At 35.6% G+C, this 13,786-nt stretch overlaps 1 protein-coding gene across 3 annotated transcripts in view; it reads left to right on the top strand.

Annotated features, from left to right (window-relative positions):
- Positions 1–13,349, top strand: part of WAC (WW domain containing adaptor with coiled-coil) — a 77,913-nt gene extending 64,564 nt beyond the window's left edge. For all 3 annotated transcript variants that reach the window (XM_058180255.1, XM_058180252.1, XM_058180254.1), the window contains exons 12-14: positions 5,669–5,843; positions 11,342–11,469; positions 11,869–13,349. In XM_058180255.1, coding sequence (XP_058036238.1) covers positions 5,669–5,843; positions 11,342–11,469; positions 11,869–11,938 — 373 coding nt within the window. In that variant the 3' untranslated portion in view covers positions 11,939–13,349. The remainder of the gene's footprint in view (positions 1–5,668; positions 5,844–11,341; positions 11,470–11,868) is intronic.
- Positions 13,350–13,786: the final 437 nt, after the last annotated feature.

Genomic DNA, 13,786 nt, shown 5'->3' on the forward strand with positions numbered 1-13,786 from the left:
CTTTCTACCAAAACCCATCTGTTCCAATTGTAGTAACATAAATCGCCAGTTCACATTGTCAAAAGCTTTCTGTGCATCAAGAAATATCAGAGCCATTTGCTTTTCGGGATGTGCCTCATAATATTCCAAGGTATCCAGAATTATCCTCAAGTTGTCTTTAATCTGTCTTTTTTTGGAAGAAACCCATTTTGATCAGAATGTATGAAATTATTTAAATATCTTTTGAGTCTTTCTGCCAATATTTTATTTCAATTGATTCTGTCAATTCTCCATTTATCATTACTTTTGCTGTTGTTTGTAATATATAGCTTCTATAGCATGAATGAACTTTTTAGAAATATTTTGTAATCTGAGTTTAACAAAAATATGGGCCTATAGTTCTTAATTTGCTGTGGGTCAGTGTCCTCTTTTGGAATAAGTGTAATATAGGCTTCTGATCATGATTTAGATATTTTCATATTTGACATAACTTCATTCATAACTTCTAACAATGGGAGACTCAACGAATCCTGTAATGTCTTATAATATGTCGCTGGTAATCCATCTAGGCCAGTTGCCTTCCCATTTTTTGTTTTTGTTTTTGAGTGCTTCAATTAATTCCACCATTGTTATATTTCCTTCTAACATCATTTCAGTGCCTTTAGGAATCTGAGGTAAATTTGCTTTCTGCAAATACTGTTTAATGCTTTCCTCCTCTATTTCCTCTTGCTCATACAATTTTCTATAGTAATCTTGTATAATTTTTTTCTTCTCTTCGTTCCCATATCTGGTTTGTCCTTGGTCATCTACTAATCATGTTATTTTTTGTGATTCTCTCTCTTTTTTCAATTTATATGCTAACCATCTCCCTGGTTTATTGGCATTTTCAAAGTAATTCTGTTTCACACTTCTAATTTTTTGTGCTAAGTCCTTTTTTTCTATTAAACCCATTTTATGTTATTATTAATTATTATTATTAATTCCATTTTTGTTTTAATATCCTTTTTATGTGGAGATTTCTGTAATTCTTACTCAAGTTTCTTATCATTAACCTCAAGTATTTTACAGGCTTGTCTTTTCTTGATGTTTCTTTTTCTTGTATAATCTATTATCAAACCTCTTGCATAGGCCTTCATTGTATTCCAGAGGTTTTGTATGTATGTATGTATGTATCCTCTTTTCTATTTTCTTTAAAGAAGAAAGCCAATTCCTTATCTTTTAATACTGTGGTATTTAAGGTCCATCTAGTTCTTCTCCTTTGTCCTTTCCATTTCATCATCATAGGGTTATGATCTGCCCAGGTACTAATTTCTATATCAATTTCTTCTATATTAGAAGTCAATTCCATTGTCATCCATATCATCTCTATTCTAGACCATGATAGATGTCTATTTGAGTAAAAATTGTATTGTCTGTTTTCTGTATTTCTTTCTCTCCATACATCTTTTAGGTTTATTTCCTCTTATCATTTTAAAAAAAGATGTCGGAAGGATCTTTCTGCTTTGCTTTGTTGCCTTCTGTGTACTATAATCTAGTTTCTTGTCCGCTATACCATTAAAATCTCCCATCATACAGATAATGTCATAGTCCGTCAATTGTTTTTATGTGTAATTTTCTATAAAAATCTTCTTGGTTGTCGTTTGGATTAAGAGTATCTTCATATTATTATCTATTATTTCCACCATCAAGATTCTGCCATCTTCATCTGTGTATATTTGCTTCGCCGAAATTGTGTCTCTCATATGTAAAACTACTCTTTACTTCATTGTGGCAATGAAGTAAATATTTTCCCCAGCTTTGGCTGTACCAGTAATTGTTCATGTTGTTTTTTAATATGTACTTCTTGTAAACAGATTATATCAAATTTTAATTTCTTTAATTTATGAAATATTTTCCTTCTTTTAGTAGCTGAATTAAGTCCATTTATATTTATTGTTATCAGTTTTTTCTCTTCCATGTTTATACTTTATACAAAGGGTTTATTGCTCTAGTCGATCTTGGTTCACATTGTTCTCTACCTTCCACGTTGCCACCCACTGTGCCTTCTTTTTCAATCATCGCTAACAATTTTGCTTCTTGTAATTCAATCAGTATAACTTCTCTGCTTATCTGTGTTTCTTTCTCTTTGAAATATTCTGCACAAAATGCTCTAGCTTTATCAATTAAATTTATCCTATATTTTTGTTGTTGCCATGTGAACACAAAGCCTTCTGGTATCAGCCATCTGGAACTCACGCCTTTCTGAAGTAGTATTTTAGTCAAAAAGTGATATTCTCTTCTCATCTCTCTCACTCTTCTCGGAATTTGCTTCAGGACCACAATTTCCTTATCCTTGTATTTCAGTCTTTTGTCTCTTGCCATCTGTAGTATTTGCGCTTTGATCAACTTTTTGGTAAATCTTATGTGGACTTCTCTTGGTAATTTATTTCTCGATGCATATCTTGTGTATACTCGAAATATCTTGCCCATGCCATCCATCATCTTTTCTTTACTAATTTCTAAGGCTTTTGCTAAGATTTGTACCATTTTTTTCTGCCACGTTTTCTCCCTTCTCTTCTTCTATATTTTGAATCTAAGATAGAATTCTGATGTATCCATCTCCCATCCCAGTATTCCACTCTTGTCTCGTTCAACCTCATCTAATCTGCAATCGATGTCTCTGATTTTTTTATCTCTTTGTTCTTCTTTTTCCTCAATTTTTTGGAGTCTGTCCTCTTATTTTTTTCATCATTTGGTGTATATTCTCCACCTTTTCATCTGTTTTTTCTGTTCTTTGCTCAATTTTTTCTGATCTCTGTGCAATGTTTTCCGCTTCTGTTTGTAATTTTTGAATTCCTTGTCAAATCATTTGCAGTGTAACTTCCATTTCCTTCTCTCGTTCCTTGTCCTTTTCCTGTTGTAGCATCGTCTGTATTGATCTTTGTCCCACAGATGGTGACGAAGCGGGAGTTGATGTAGCAGAACCAAATATTGTTGCCTTTCTACTCATTTTAACGTAGTCTTCAGGTTCTTCTATACTTTAATCCATTTGTATGAAAAATGAAAATTCTCCCAGTAATAATAAAAAAAACCCCAAAGAGAACAACAAGACAAAGAAAAAAGGGGAAAAAATCTTCAGTCTCTTGTATGTATTAATCCAATTAATCAAAAAAGTATTAACCATTTTCACAAACTTCATCCAAAAGGGAAAACGAAAAAGAGAGAAAAAGAAAAGCTAAGGAGAGAAAGGAGAAAGCTCCTTTTATAAATTCTCCAATATTGTTTGCAGCTCTCTTTCCAGAGTCACTGCAATCTTTTCCTTTTCAATTTCAGACTCCTATTGCTGATAGTTGCCAGAAGATCACCTGAATAAACAGACTTACAAAATGCCTTTGATGCTCTCCCCACTGTCTTATCAGGAATAAGCCCAGAGTCCTTGAAAAGTACACAGTTGCAACTTTCTTGCACTAGAAAAAAAAAGAAACAATATTTCCAATCCACTAGATGGCAGTGTTGATTAATTTTTCTCTACTTTCCCTCCTTTAACATCCAGTATACAATACACAAACATAAAAAATAAAAGAAAAAAAGATTAGACTTAGTATAGAACCACCTTAATTTTAGATAATTTAGAATAATTTTAGAAATTATTCTAAAAAGGCACTAAGAGTTTGAAAATTTAAAAAAATAAAAACAGGTTTTTAATCCGGTCCAGTCCAGATTAACATGTAAAGTCTTCCATAGGCATCCACAAAAAGAAAAAGGGAAAACGAAAAGAGAAAAAGAAAAAGGGAAAAATCTTCAGTCTCTTGTATGTATTAATCCAATTAATCAAAAAAGTATTAACCATTTTCACAAACTTCATCCAAAAGGGAAAACGAAAAAGAGAGAAAAAGAAAAGCTAAGGAGAGAAAGGAGAAAGCTCCTTTTATAAATTCTCCAATATTGTTTGCAGCTCTCTTTCCAGAGTCACTGCAATCTTTTCCTTTTCAATTTCAGACTCCTATTGCTGATAGTTGCCAGAAGATCACCTGAATAAACAGACTTACAAAATGCCTTTGATGCTCTCCCCACTGTCTTATCAGGAATAAGCCCAGAGTCCTTGAAAAATAAACAGTTGCAACTTTCTTGCACTAGAAAAAAAAGAAACAATATTTCCAATCCACTAGATGGCAGTGTTGATTAATTTTTCTCTACTTTCCCTCCTTTAACATCCAGTATACAATACACAAACATAAAAAATAAAAGAAAAAAAGATTAGACTTAGTATAGAACCACCTTAATTTTAGATAATTTAGAATAATTTTAGAAATTATTCTAAAAAGGCACTAAGAGTTTGAAAATTTAAAAAAATAAAAACAGAGGTTTTTAATCCGGTCCAGTCCAGATTAACATGTAAAGTCTTCCATAGGCATCCACAAAAAGAAAAAGAAAAAAAAAGGCAAGGAAAAAAAAAACTACCTTTAAAACAGTCTTAATTCCGCTGCTTAATTTCTTCTATCATCAGTTTTAACCTTCTTTTTTCATCTCAGGGTGTTCTCTCTAGTAATTTAAAAAAAAAGAAATCTTTCACCACACCAGCACGCTTTCTTTCACTCTCTTTTGCTCCGGAGCTGTCCCAACTTCAGCAGCTTTAATGGCTGCCTCTTCTCCGCCGAAAAAAAGGGCTTCGCCTGGATCAGCCTGGGACTTTACGATGTCCCTGGGATTGTCAGGATGTGCCCTTCTCAATCACCAAAAAGGACTGTCCAGTGAGGGAGATATCGACGGCGATTTTGGAGCTACAAGATTGCCCGTCATATTGTCACGCATCACCATCATTCTATAGTAAACTGTGTCTAAAGTAACTCATGAATACAAACTTTGTTGTACAACCTAAGAAACAATTTGACTTCCATACATTTCAAAGAAACTATACATGTCTTACTAAGCCACGTGTTTTACCTTTTCCCAACTCTTTCTCAGAGGAAGAAGGTGAATGCTAACTATAGTAAATATGTACTCTTCAGAGAAATAGCAATTTGATAGATGGTAATATTTTTTTCTTATATGTAAGTCCAGATAGTTTTCTAAAACTGCTTTTTTTGGCTGCTGTTTCTGTTTTATTATCAACATTTCTATGTTATGGTGGCACAGTGATTAGAATGCAGTATTGCAAACTAACTGTGCTCACTGCCAAGAGTTTGATCCTGACCAGCTCAAACCTTCCATCCTTCTGGGGTCAGTAAAATGAGGACCCAGATTGTTGGGGGCAATATGCTGACTCTGTAAACTGCTTAGAGAGGGCTGTAAAGCACTATGCAGTGGTATATAAGTCTAAGCACTATTGTGATTGCTATTGCTATGCCATGCCATTTCAAAAGTTCTAAATGGAATAAATAAAAAAACTATTCTTCAACTATTCAAATTAAAGATTTATGGAAAGCAGGGTATAAAATACACATGTAATCTAATAATTCTTTTATTCCTTTGATGATTTTTAAGGATAGTCGATGTTTAAAATCAACATTTTATTACTAAAATTATGTCAATGATTATTGAAATAATTCAGTATAACTTGCATAAATTTAAGAAAACATTTGTGTAATATTTTAATATAAACCCATATTAATTAATGGCTGGCAAAGTAGTATGAAAAGTAAATATGGATATAAGATTTGAAAATTATATGAATTAATGTGACAGTGACACACTTCATTCTTTTTCTTAGTAGTCCATCTCCTGGTCCAAATCATACCTCTAATACAAGTGCTTCAAACACAACAGCACCACAGAATGCATCTGGACGGCCTACGTGTTCATTAACTCCTACACTAGCAGGCCATTTCAATGAGAATCTTATAAAGCATGTCCAAGGATGGCCTGCAGATCATGCAGAAAAGCAGGTGATTATACATTCAGTGTGGTTTTCTTGTATGTTAGAGATCAGTTCTATTAGAAATTTGTGTACAAGTAGTTCTCGACTTAACGACCACAATTGAGACCAACATTTCTGTTATTAAGCAAAACAATTGTTAAATGAGTTTTGCTCCGTTTTAAGATCTTTCTTGCCATGGTTAAGTGAATCACCAAAGTTAAGTTACTAGCATGATTGTTGAGTGGATCTGGCTTCCCTATTGACGATGGTTTTCAGAAGGTTACAAAAGATGATCACATGATCCTTGCAAATGTTATAAATATGAGTCAATTGCCAAGTACCTGAATTTTGATCCCATAGTGATGCTGCAATAATCATAAATACGAAAAATGGTCATATGTTAAACTTCTTTCAATGCCGTAGTAACTTTGAATGGGCATTAAGTGAACTTTTGTAAGTCAAGGACTGCCTGTCTCTGATAATATTTAGTAAGCATTATTCATTAATATTTTTTATAACTTTCCACGCTCCATTTTGGAAATGGAGAGGGATCATGTCTTTGAGTGGGAAGAAACAGTTTGTAGAAACAGCAGAAGTAGTTTTTTAAAAAAATATTATATAACATAGAGTTGTTAATTGTTTTTTTCATTCTAGCTCTTTTTACATGGATGTTTACATAATGTTATATTTAATTATATATTAAATATATAATTTAATATATATGTTAAAATAGCTATATAATTTACTTTATATATCCTCAGCAGTTGTATGACCCGGAAATTTAATTAACTTTGTCTGTAGCTTGAGAAATATTCTAGCTCTTTAAAGCAGAAATAGTGGTAAGAGTCCTATGCTTATGATCCAGGTAACATTGTAGTATTTTTTCAGGTCTTCTGTTGATGGACCTCTGGTTCACATTGTGAAGCTGTGTGAAAGATTGATCTTTACAACCACTCTGTAATTTCACATAGATTTAATACTAAGCACTCCAAGTATGGTTTGGGAATCTTTTTCACTGGCAGGAGAAACCAAGCAGAATTGAATGATCGGTATATGTCAGCACAGTAGTTCAGAATAATCCAGATATAAAATAAAATCTGATTAATCTTTAGGCCCCCACTGGGCCACTGATAATAGGATCATATAATTGCTGGGTTCGTATGTAATGCTATATAAAATAATTCAGCTAATTAAGATTAATTAAATAATAATTGGCTGAAGTTCCGTAAGACAGAAACAAACTAATTTTATCTACTGTATTTTTTGGCATATAAGATGCACCGGGGTATAAGATGAATCTTAATTTGGGGGAGGAAAGCAAGAAAAAAAGAATTCTACCTCTACCTACCAACATTTAAGATGGCGCTGCTACTTGCTTTCCCCGAAGAGACACCTCGCATGCTATGTGGGGAGGGTTGGGACACAGCCTGAGAAACGAGCCTTTTCGGGATAGTCTGGGGTGGGGGAATCTGCCCAGCGAACAAGGTGGGCCCCGCGGTTCGCAACTTGTTCCCCTTCTGGCTGTCCAGCGGGCAGCTCAGGGCAGACAGTGGCCACAATGATTTCACTCCGTCTCCCTGCCTGGGAGCCTCTAAAACGAAATGTCGTCCTTTCCAGCACCGCCACCCGTTGGCCCAATGCAATTCGCAGAACCGTGTTCCAGGTGGCAGCCAGTTCCCCTCCAATGTGCTTTGGGGAACCAGAGAGGAAAGCATTTTCAGGTGGCAGTGCCAGCCACATGACGTGCTTTTGGATTCAGGGAGGAAAGCGCTTTGCATAGCATAGCAGGGAATGGGGACAGGGGGTTGATTGGTCGTTTGAAGGGGATGGGGAAGATGCACGCTCTTAACTGCACACACCGTGGTCAGTATTGGAGGAAGAGAGGCAGAGGAACTGGGGGTGCTGATGCTTTGGGAAGGAAGATGAAAGACAATCTCCCTGAGCTTTCGTGGGCAGGCGCCGCTTTTCCAATGTGGTTTCTTCGGGTCGCACCTCGCCTCTTCAGAAGCAGCTCCAAAAACAGTGCTGGGGAAGGTGCAAGGGGGTGGGTGGTAAGAAACTGACAAATGTGGCAACACACCAGCGCTTTGCATAGCATAGCAGGGACGGGAGGGTGGGGAGTTGATCAGTCATTTGAAGGGGAGGGGGAAGATCCACCTGGACAAAATCTCCACTGTCAAGCGGGTCTCGGAGGACGTGGCTGACTACTTCTACAAGAGAAACAAGGGAGGAGCCAGGCTGACAGGTGGTGGGGTGCCTTCCTGGACAAGGCCGGCTTTCGCCCTGGCCTCCTACTTGGTGTGATCCCCTCTGCTTTGGGGGGGGGCAGCAAGGAAGGAAAGGCGAAGGAATACCAGGCAGATGGAACTGCTTACAGTATGCACTTGCAGAGAAGGGAGGGAGCTTTCCAGCTCTGCAGGTGTGATCTCTCTGTTGCAAAGTTGGTGTTTCACCTCGCTGGTGTGTTGCCACATTTGTCAGCTTCCTCCCACCTCCCCGCCCTCTTGCACCTTCCCCAGCACTGTTTTCGGAGCTGCCTCTGGAGAGGCAAGGTGTGACCCGAGGAATCCACATTCAAAAGCATGCCATGCGACTAGTGCTGCCATTTGAAAATCCTTTCCTCCCTGGTTCCCCGAAGCACATTGGAGGGGTACCGGCTACCACTGAAACGCAGCTCTGCGAATTGCATTGGGCCAATGGGCGGCGGTGCTGGAAAGGAGGGACATTTTGCTTTAGGGGCTCCTAGGGCGGAGCGGGCTTAGGCGGTGAGGGTGGCTCCTAATATTGATGGCAAGTGAAGTCATTGTGGCCATTGTCTGCCCTGAGCTGCCCGTTGGGCGGCCAGAGGGGGGACCAGCTGCGAACCATGGGGCCCTCCTTGTTCACCAAAGCAGCTGGGCAGATTCCCCCACCCCCAGACAGTCCTGAAGAGTCTCATTCCTCAGGCTATGCCCTGACCTAGACCCCCGCCACCTGGAACTGCCCGAAAGTGTGACATGCAGAGGTCGAAAATGTCCTAAGAGTGGGGGTTGGTGGGTGGGCAGGGCTATATATGGTGTATAAGATGCACCCAGATTTTCACTCTTTTTTGGGGGGTAAAAGGGTGCATCTTATACTCCAAAAAATATGGTAGTTTGGATAATAAAACATATGCAAAAAAAGAACGAAGCTCTGAGAGCACCAACAACCCCTTATTTTAACCTTCAGCTATGATTATTGAAACAAACAATATTTTGATTCAGTGTAATGTAAACCCAGTCAGTATATTTCATAGATTAATATAAGTATTATCAGCTGAATCTCAACCATTTATTTTTAGCATTTCACAAACACTGGACAGGATTGTGACATTTACCACTGTCACATTTACCACCAAAGATCCCACTTTGAAATACTTGTCCTAAATTGGTCTGTCCTTTCTCTTCGTGATAACTTGAATAGTTCTGCCTTCTTATCTCTACATTTTGCATTCACATTTGAGCAGTTAATATACTGATTCTTACGTTTATTTCAAATGTACCTGAAAAATTAGCCAAGTTTTCTTTCATTTTAAGCTTGATTAGCCAGATGCCATCTTTATAATTCTGGGCTATTTGCATGTGCTCTTTTTTTGCTGACCTGGTTTAACCTCCTTTTCCTTATTGCATGAATATTATTAACTTGTTTTGTTTGTAGATGTTTAGTAAGCTTTTAGGTTTTTCAGTAAACACCATTCTTTTTCTTTTTTCCCCTTCTTTTTTCAGCTAGAATTATTTACAACTGTGCTTTTTACTTAAATATGTGTAAATCTCCCAGAATATTTCAGGAAACATTGATTTGGAAGTTCTGAGATTAATTTGTTATACCATGAACCAGAACATACTTGGATCATAGAAAATTATTTACTATTCTGAAAAGTATAATTTTGGAAATATGTGGACTACATTTGGAAGGCTCAAATTGCTATCTTCTAGAGGAAAAAGATTATGGGGACATATGTGATTTTATCCCAACTTTTAGCTTTTGATTTCCTAAGAACTTCCTATCTAAGCTTTCTTCTTTAAGAGTATTTGAACAGTAGATCCAATTAATCAGGAAGAGGTAAGGTTCCATTCCTGCATATATTGAGAAGATGGACAATGATCGGTCACTAATTCTTTAATTTGGATTTATTAACTGATCAAGGGATTGGATTGAATTCTTTCTGATAATCCCAAAATTACAAAAATTGAAAATTTTATGTCATGAGAGGGTTGCTTGAATTCAGAAGAAGATGGGAAGAGAGATTCTATTCTTTCTGGCAGTTAGGAAGGTGGTTCACTTAGAAAAAGGCAAGGTAGATTATTGGGCTTAAACCTTTCTTTGCCATTAGTCATAGGGGCTGAGTAATAGTAATTGTGACATCTGCTAGGTTTCTGCTTATATTGTATATATCCTTGATTTCCAACTATAATACTTGACTTTTTCTGCATATTTTCTTTTTATTTGAATCCTCATTTTATTTTGTACAAGTGAAGCATTTTCTTCCTATTTTCCCTACAACAGCCTGATGAGGTGGGTTGGGCTGAGATAGAATGCCTGGCCCAAAATTATACAGGTAGCTTCATTTCAATAATACTATGCTATCTTTTCAGAGTCTTGCTTTGCAGTCTTCCCTACAGTGCCTTGCCTTGGCTCTGCCTGTTTAGTTCAGAGTTTGAGAATTTAAGATTACTTCATGTCAGCCAAGTAAATGTAATAAAACAAACAATGATTGTAGCAAACTTACATTTTATTTATTCATTAGCATTCAAGAACATCTTGGGTGATAGAAATACAAATAATTGTGTTTGCTTTGTTAGTAGGTTAATCATGTTTTTTAATCATCTCAGAGTCTACCCCAGTTGGCAGGTTAGAGTAGTATCACAATATAGTAGGATAACTAACCTTAAAACAACAGTTTAGGGCTTTGTATGCGCTTGTTTATTTTTCGGATTCTAGTTCTCATTCGGCATTGCAGATGTAATAAGTATGGAAAGAGAGTTTACATATTCAGATTTTAAGGGAAGGATTTTTATTTTAATATATGAAACCTTATAATTGTTAGAATTATCAGATTTTCATTTTTTCTTGTAAGAAATTCAGAATGCAAAATACTTTTAAGTGATGATTCTCATGATTAGTCTTTGAGAATTATTCATATAATTATCAATAATGAATCAAAATATTGAAATGGTTTTCCATTATTATGCCCAACAATATTCCACTATAGTTTTGTTATGACTGAAAATTAAGTGGCTGGAAAAAAAGGCAAACTTTTTCAGTGATATGTAAAACTTAGTGAAAAAAAAATAGGCTGAAGTCTAGATTGCTGTCTTATGGTAAAATTGAAAATTGTTATTTTATGGGTGCCAGGAAATTGGGTTTTTTCCCCAACTGTACTTCATGTTATTAAACATATAGACATCTTTTCACTAATACTGTAAGCTTTTATAGTAGGTATTTATTTTTGCCTAAATTGTTTAATAAATGAAATACATTTTTGAATAGTTGCTTTTAATTTTTTAGGCATCAAGATTGCGTGAAGAAGCTCATAATACAGGAAGTGTCCATATGTCTGAAACTTGTACTGAATTAAAAAACTTAAGATCTTTAGTTCGAGTATGTGAAATTCAAGCAACTTTGCGTGAGCAAAGGTAATTATTTGTTTGGGGTGCATTTTTCTGATTTGCTAAATTTTCGGTTATATTTGTTTGTACAACTTTTATATAAATGTAGGAGGATTCCCTAGTGTACAGTCAAGGGCTAGGAACTGTTAGACTTTAACACCAGGATGATGCTGACTGAAACAGGCATAATACCTCCATCCACAGCCATTGAGCTCCTGAAGGTACCCTTGTGCGCTCCGGATCTTGAACACTGATTTAGTCCATTATGTGTACCATTAAGGTCAACCATTTCCAGGCCCAAGAATTTTATCCTTTTTTAAAAAGTTTAATAGATCATATAAATTAGTTATGTTTATCACAGTATAACTTCTTACTAAAGAATCAATTTGGTATCTTAGATGCTAATTATATTATTTTCTTTTATAGGATACTCTTTTTGAGACAACAAATTAAAGAACTTGAAAAACTAAAGAATCAGAATTCCTTCATGGTGTGAAATATTGAATAATTGCACATGGGTTTTAAGTACAAGACTGTAAAACCAGTTGCCCAGTCTTAACTTTTTTTCAGCTGCATTTGAGTAGACTTTGGACCTTTGAGTTGGGCAATACAAAATAACATGGGAAAGGGGAAAGGAAGGAAGTCATTCGGGGGGAAAATACAAGAATGATTTGTAAAACCCTTGAAATGTAGATTTCTTGTAGATGTATTCTTCACGTTGTAAATATGTTTTGTAGAGTGAAGCCATGGGAAGCCATGTGTATCAGCTTAGACATCCAAAACTAATCAATGCTGAGATGGCTAAATACCTAGCCTTTTACATGTAAACCTGTCTGCAAAATTAGCTCTCTCTCTCTCTTTTTTTTTGTTTGTTAATTTATCGTTCAGAAAATCTTGCATTTCCTGAAATACAATGCAAGCGCCAGGTGAACTGTGTCTCAAAGCTGCAACAGTTTGAAACAGTTAGGGTAAAGTACAAAATATCATGAAACAACTGTTTCCACACTTGCACCTAATCAACAGCAGTGCTTTTCCATTTCTGTTTTACAAGCAGTGTTTTTAATTTTCTGTGTTCATTTTCCTTTTAAATTCCTAGATCTGATTTCAATAGGTGTTTTTTTTAATTCTTCTAATTACTTCTTTTCATAAGGCACTGTTGCTATGGCACTTTTCTATAATCTTTTCATTCCTGTGTACAGTAGCTTAAAATTGCAGTGATTGAGCATAACCCACTTGTTTGTATAAATTATTGAAATGTATTTCCATTTGCCACCCTGAAAGAATGGACTGATACTACTACTGGGCATATGTGTTTGAAAGTACATCCCTTTCTCAGATTATACGGAAATAGCCCAATGAACATGTCAACATGGTTGTGGGAGGGAAAGAAGGAAAAAGCTAGTCAGATGTGAATTGTATCTGTTGTAATAAACATGTTTTCAAACAAAGAAACAAACAAAAGACCACTGGTTCTCTTTTCCTTTGTCAATAACATATTACAATTTAGACTGTTTGGGGATTCTTCATCAAAGCTATTCTTGTTGAATACTTTTTTACTTAATTAAAAATAAGTCCTCCTGGGAAGTTTTGTTTTAAAAAAATTGTAATTGTGTATAAAATATTTAATGACATTCAACAAGGATCAGTGCACCTCCCAACAGTTGTCATATGTTAACTCCTGGTTTTTACCTGTCTTGCTATTATGACTTTTCATTTGAAAGGATGTTTGTGTTGTAGCTAACTGTTCAAGTCTGGTGCTGACTGCTGTTCTTAGCCATCACAAAACGCTGACTTTGTGTAATTGGAGTGTCTCACTGTTTGAAAATGGTGGGAAAGCTCAGCTTTGTATATTGTTTCCTAAAGTATATTAAAAAATAAAAAAGAAACTATTGCTACTACAAAATAAATTTGGGTTTTTTTTCCAAAAAAATTAATGATAACTATTGTTTAAATCTTCATACATTCCTAAAGTCTGATTAGAAATTTTGGTCATGAGGAAAAATGGCCAACTTGCAAACCATCTGTGCCACTGTTGATGTATTGACTTAAATTCATTCACAGATGCAACTGCCTCAGAAAAACAGAATCCTGCTTATTTATGTATGCCTCTTCATTTGCTTGTAAATCTGTTCTTACCTTTTTGTCTTCTTGATAACACACTGTAAAATGAAAACACTCTATAAAATGATTCCTCTTGATAGAGACCTCAAAGAAGATGTAATATTTCCGAAAGTTATAAAGCCAGAAAAGAAAAAAAGTTATTTTTGTAAAACAAACAAACAAACTTATTTTAGCACTGTTTACTAATCTACAATCACTTTCTTATTTCAAGTGCATAAAATGT

Source organism: Ahaetulla prasina, chromosome 4 (genome assembly GCF_028640845.1).
Source record: "Ahaetulla prasina isolate Xishuangbanna chromosome 4, ASM2864084v1, whole genome shotgun sequence".
In the NCBI taxonomy this organism is placed as follows: Eukaryota; Metazoa; Chordata; class Lepidosauria; order Squamata; family Colubridae; genus Ahaetulla; species Ahaetulla prasina.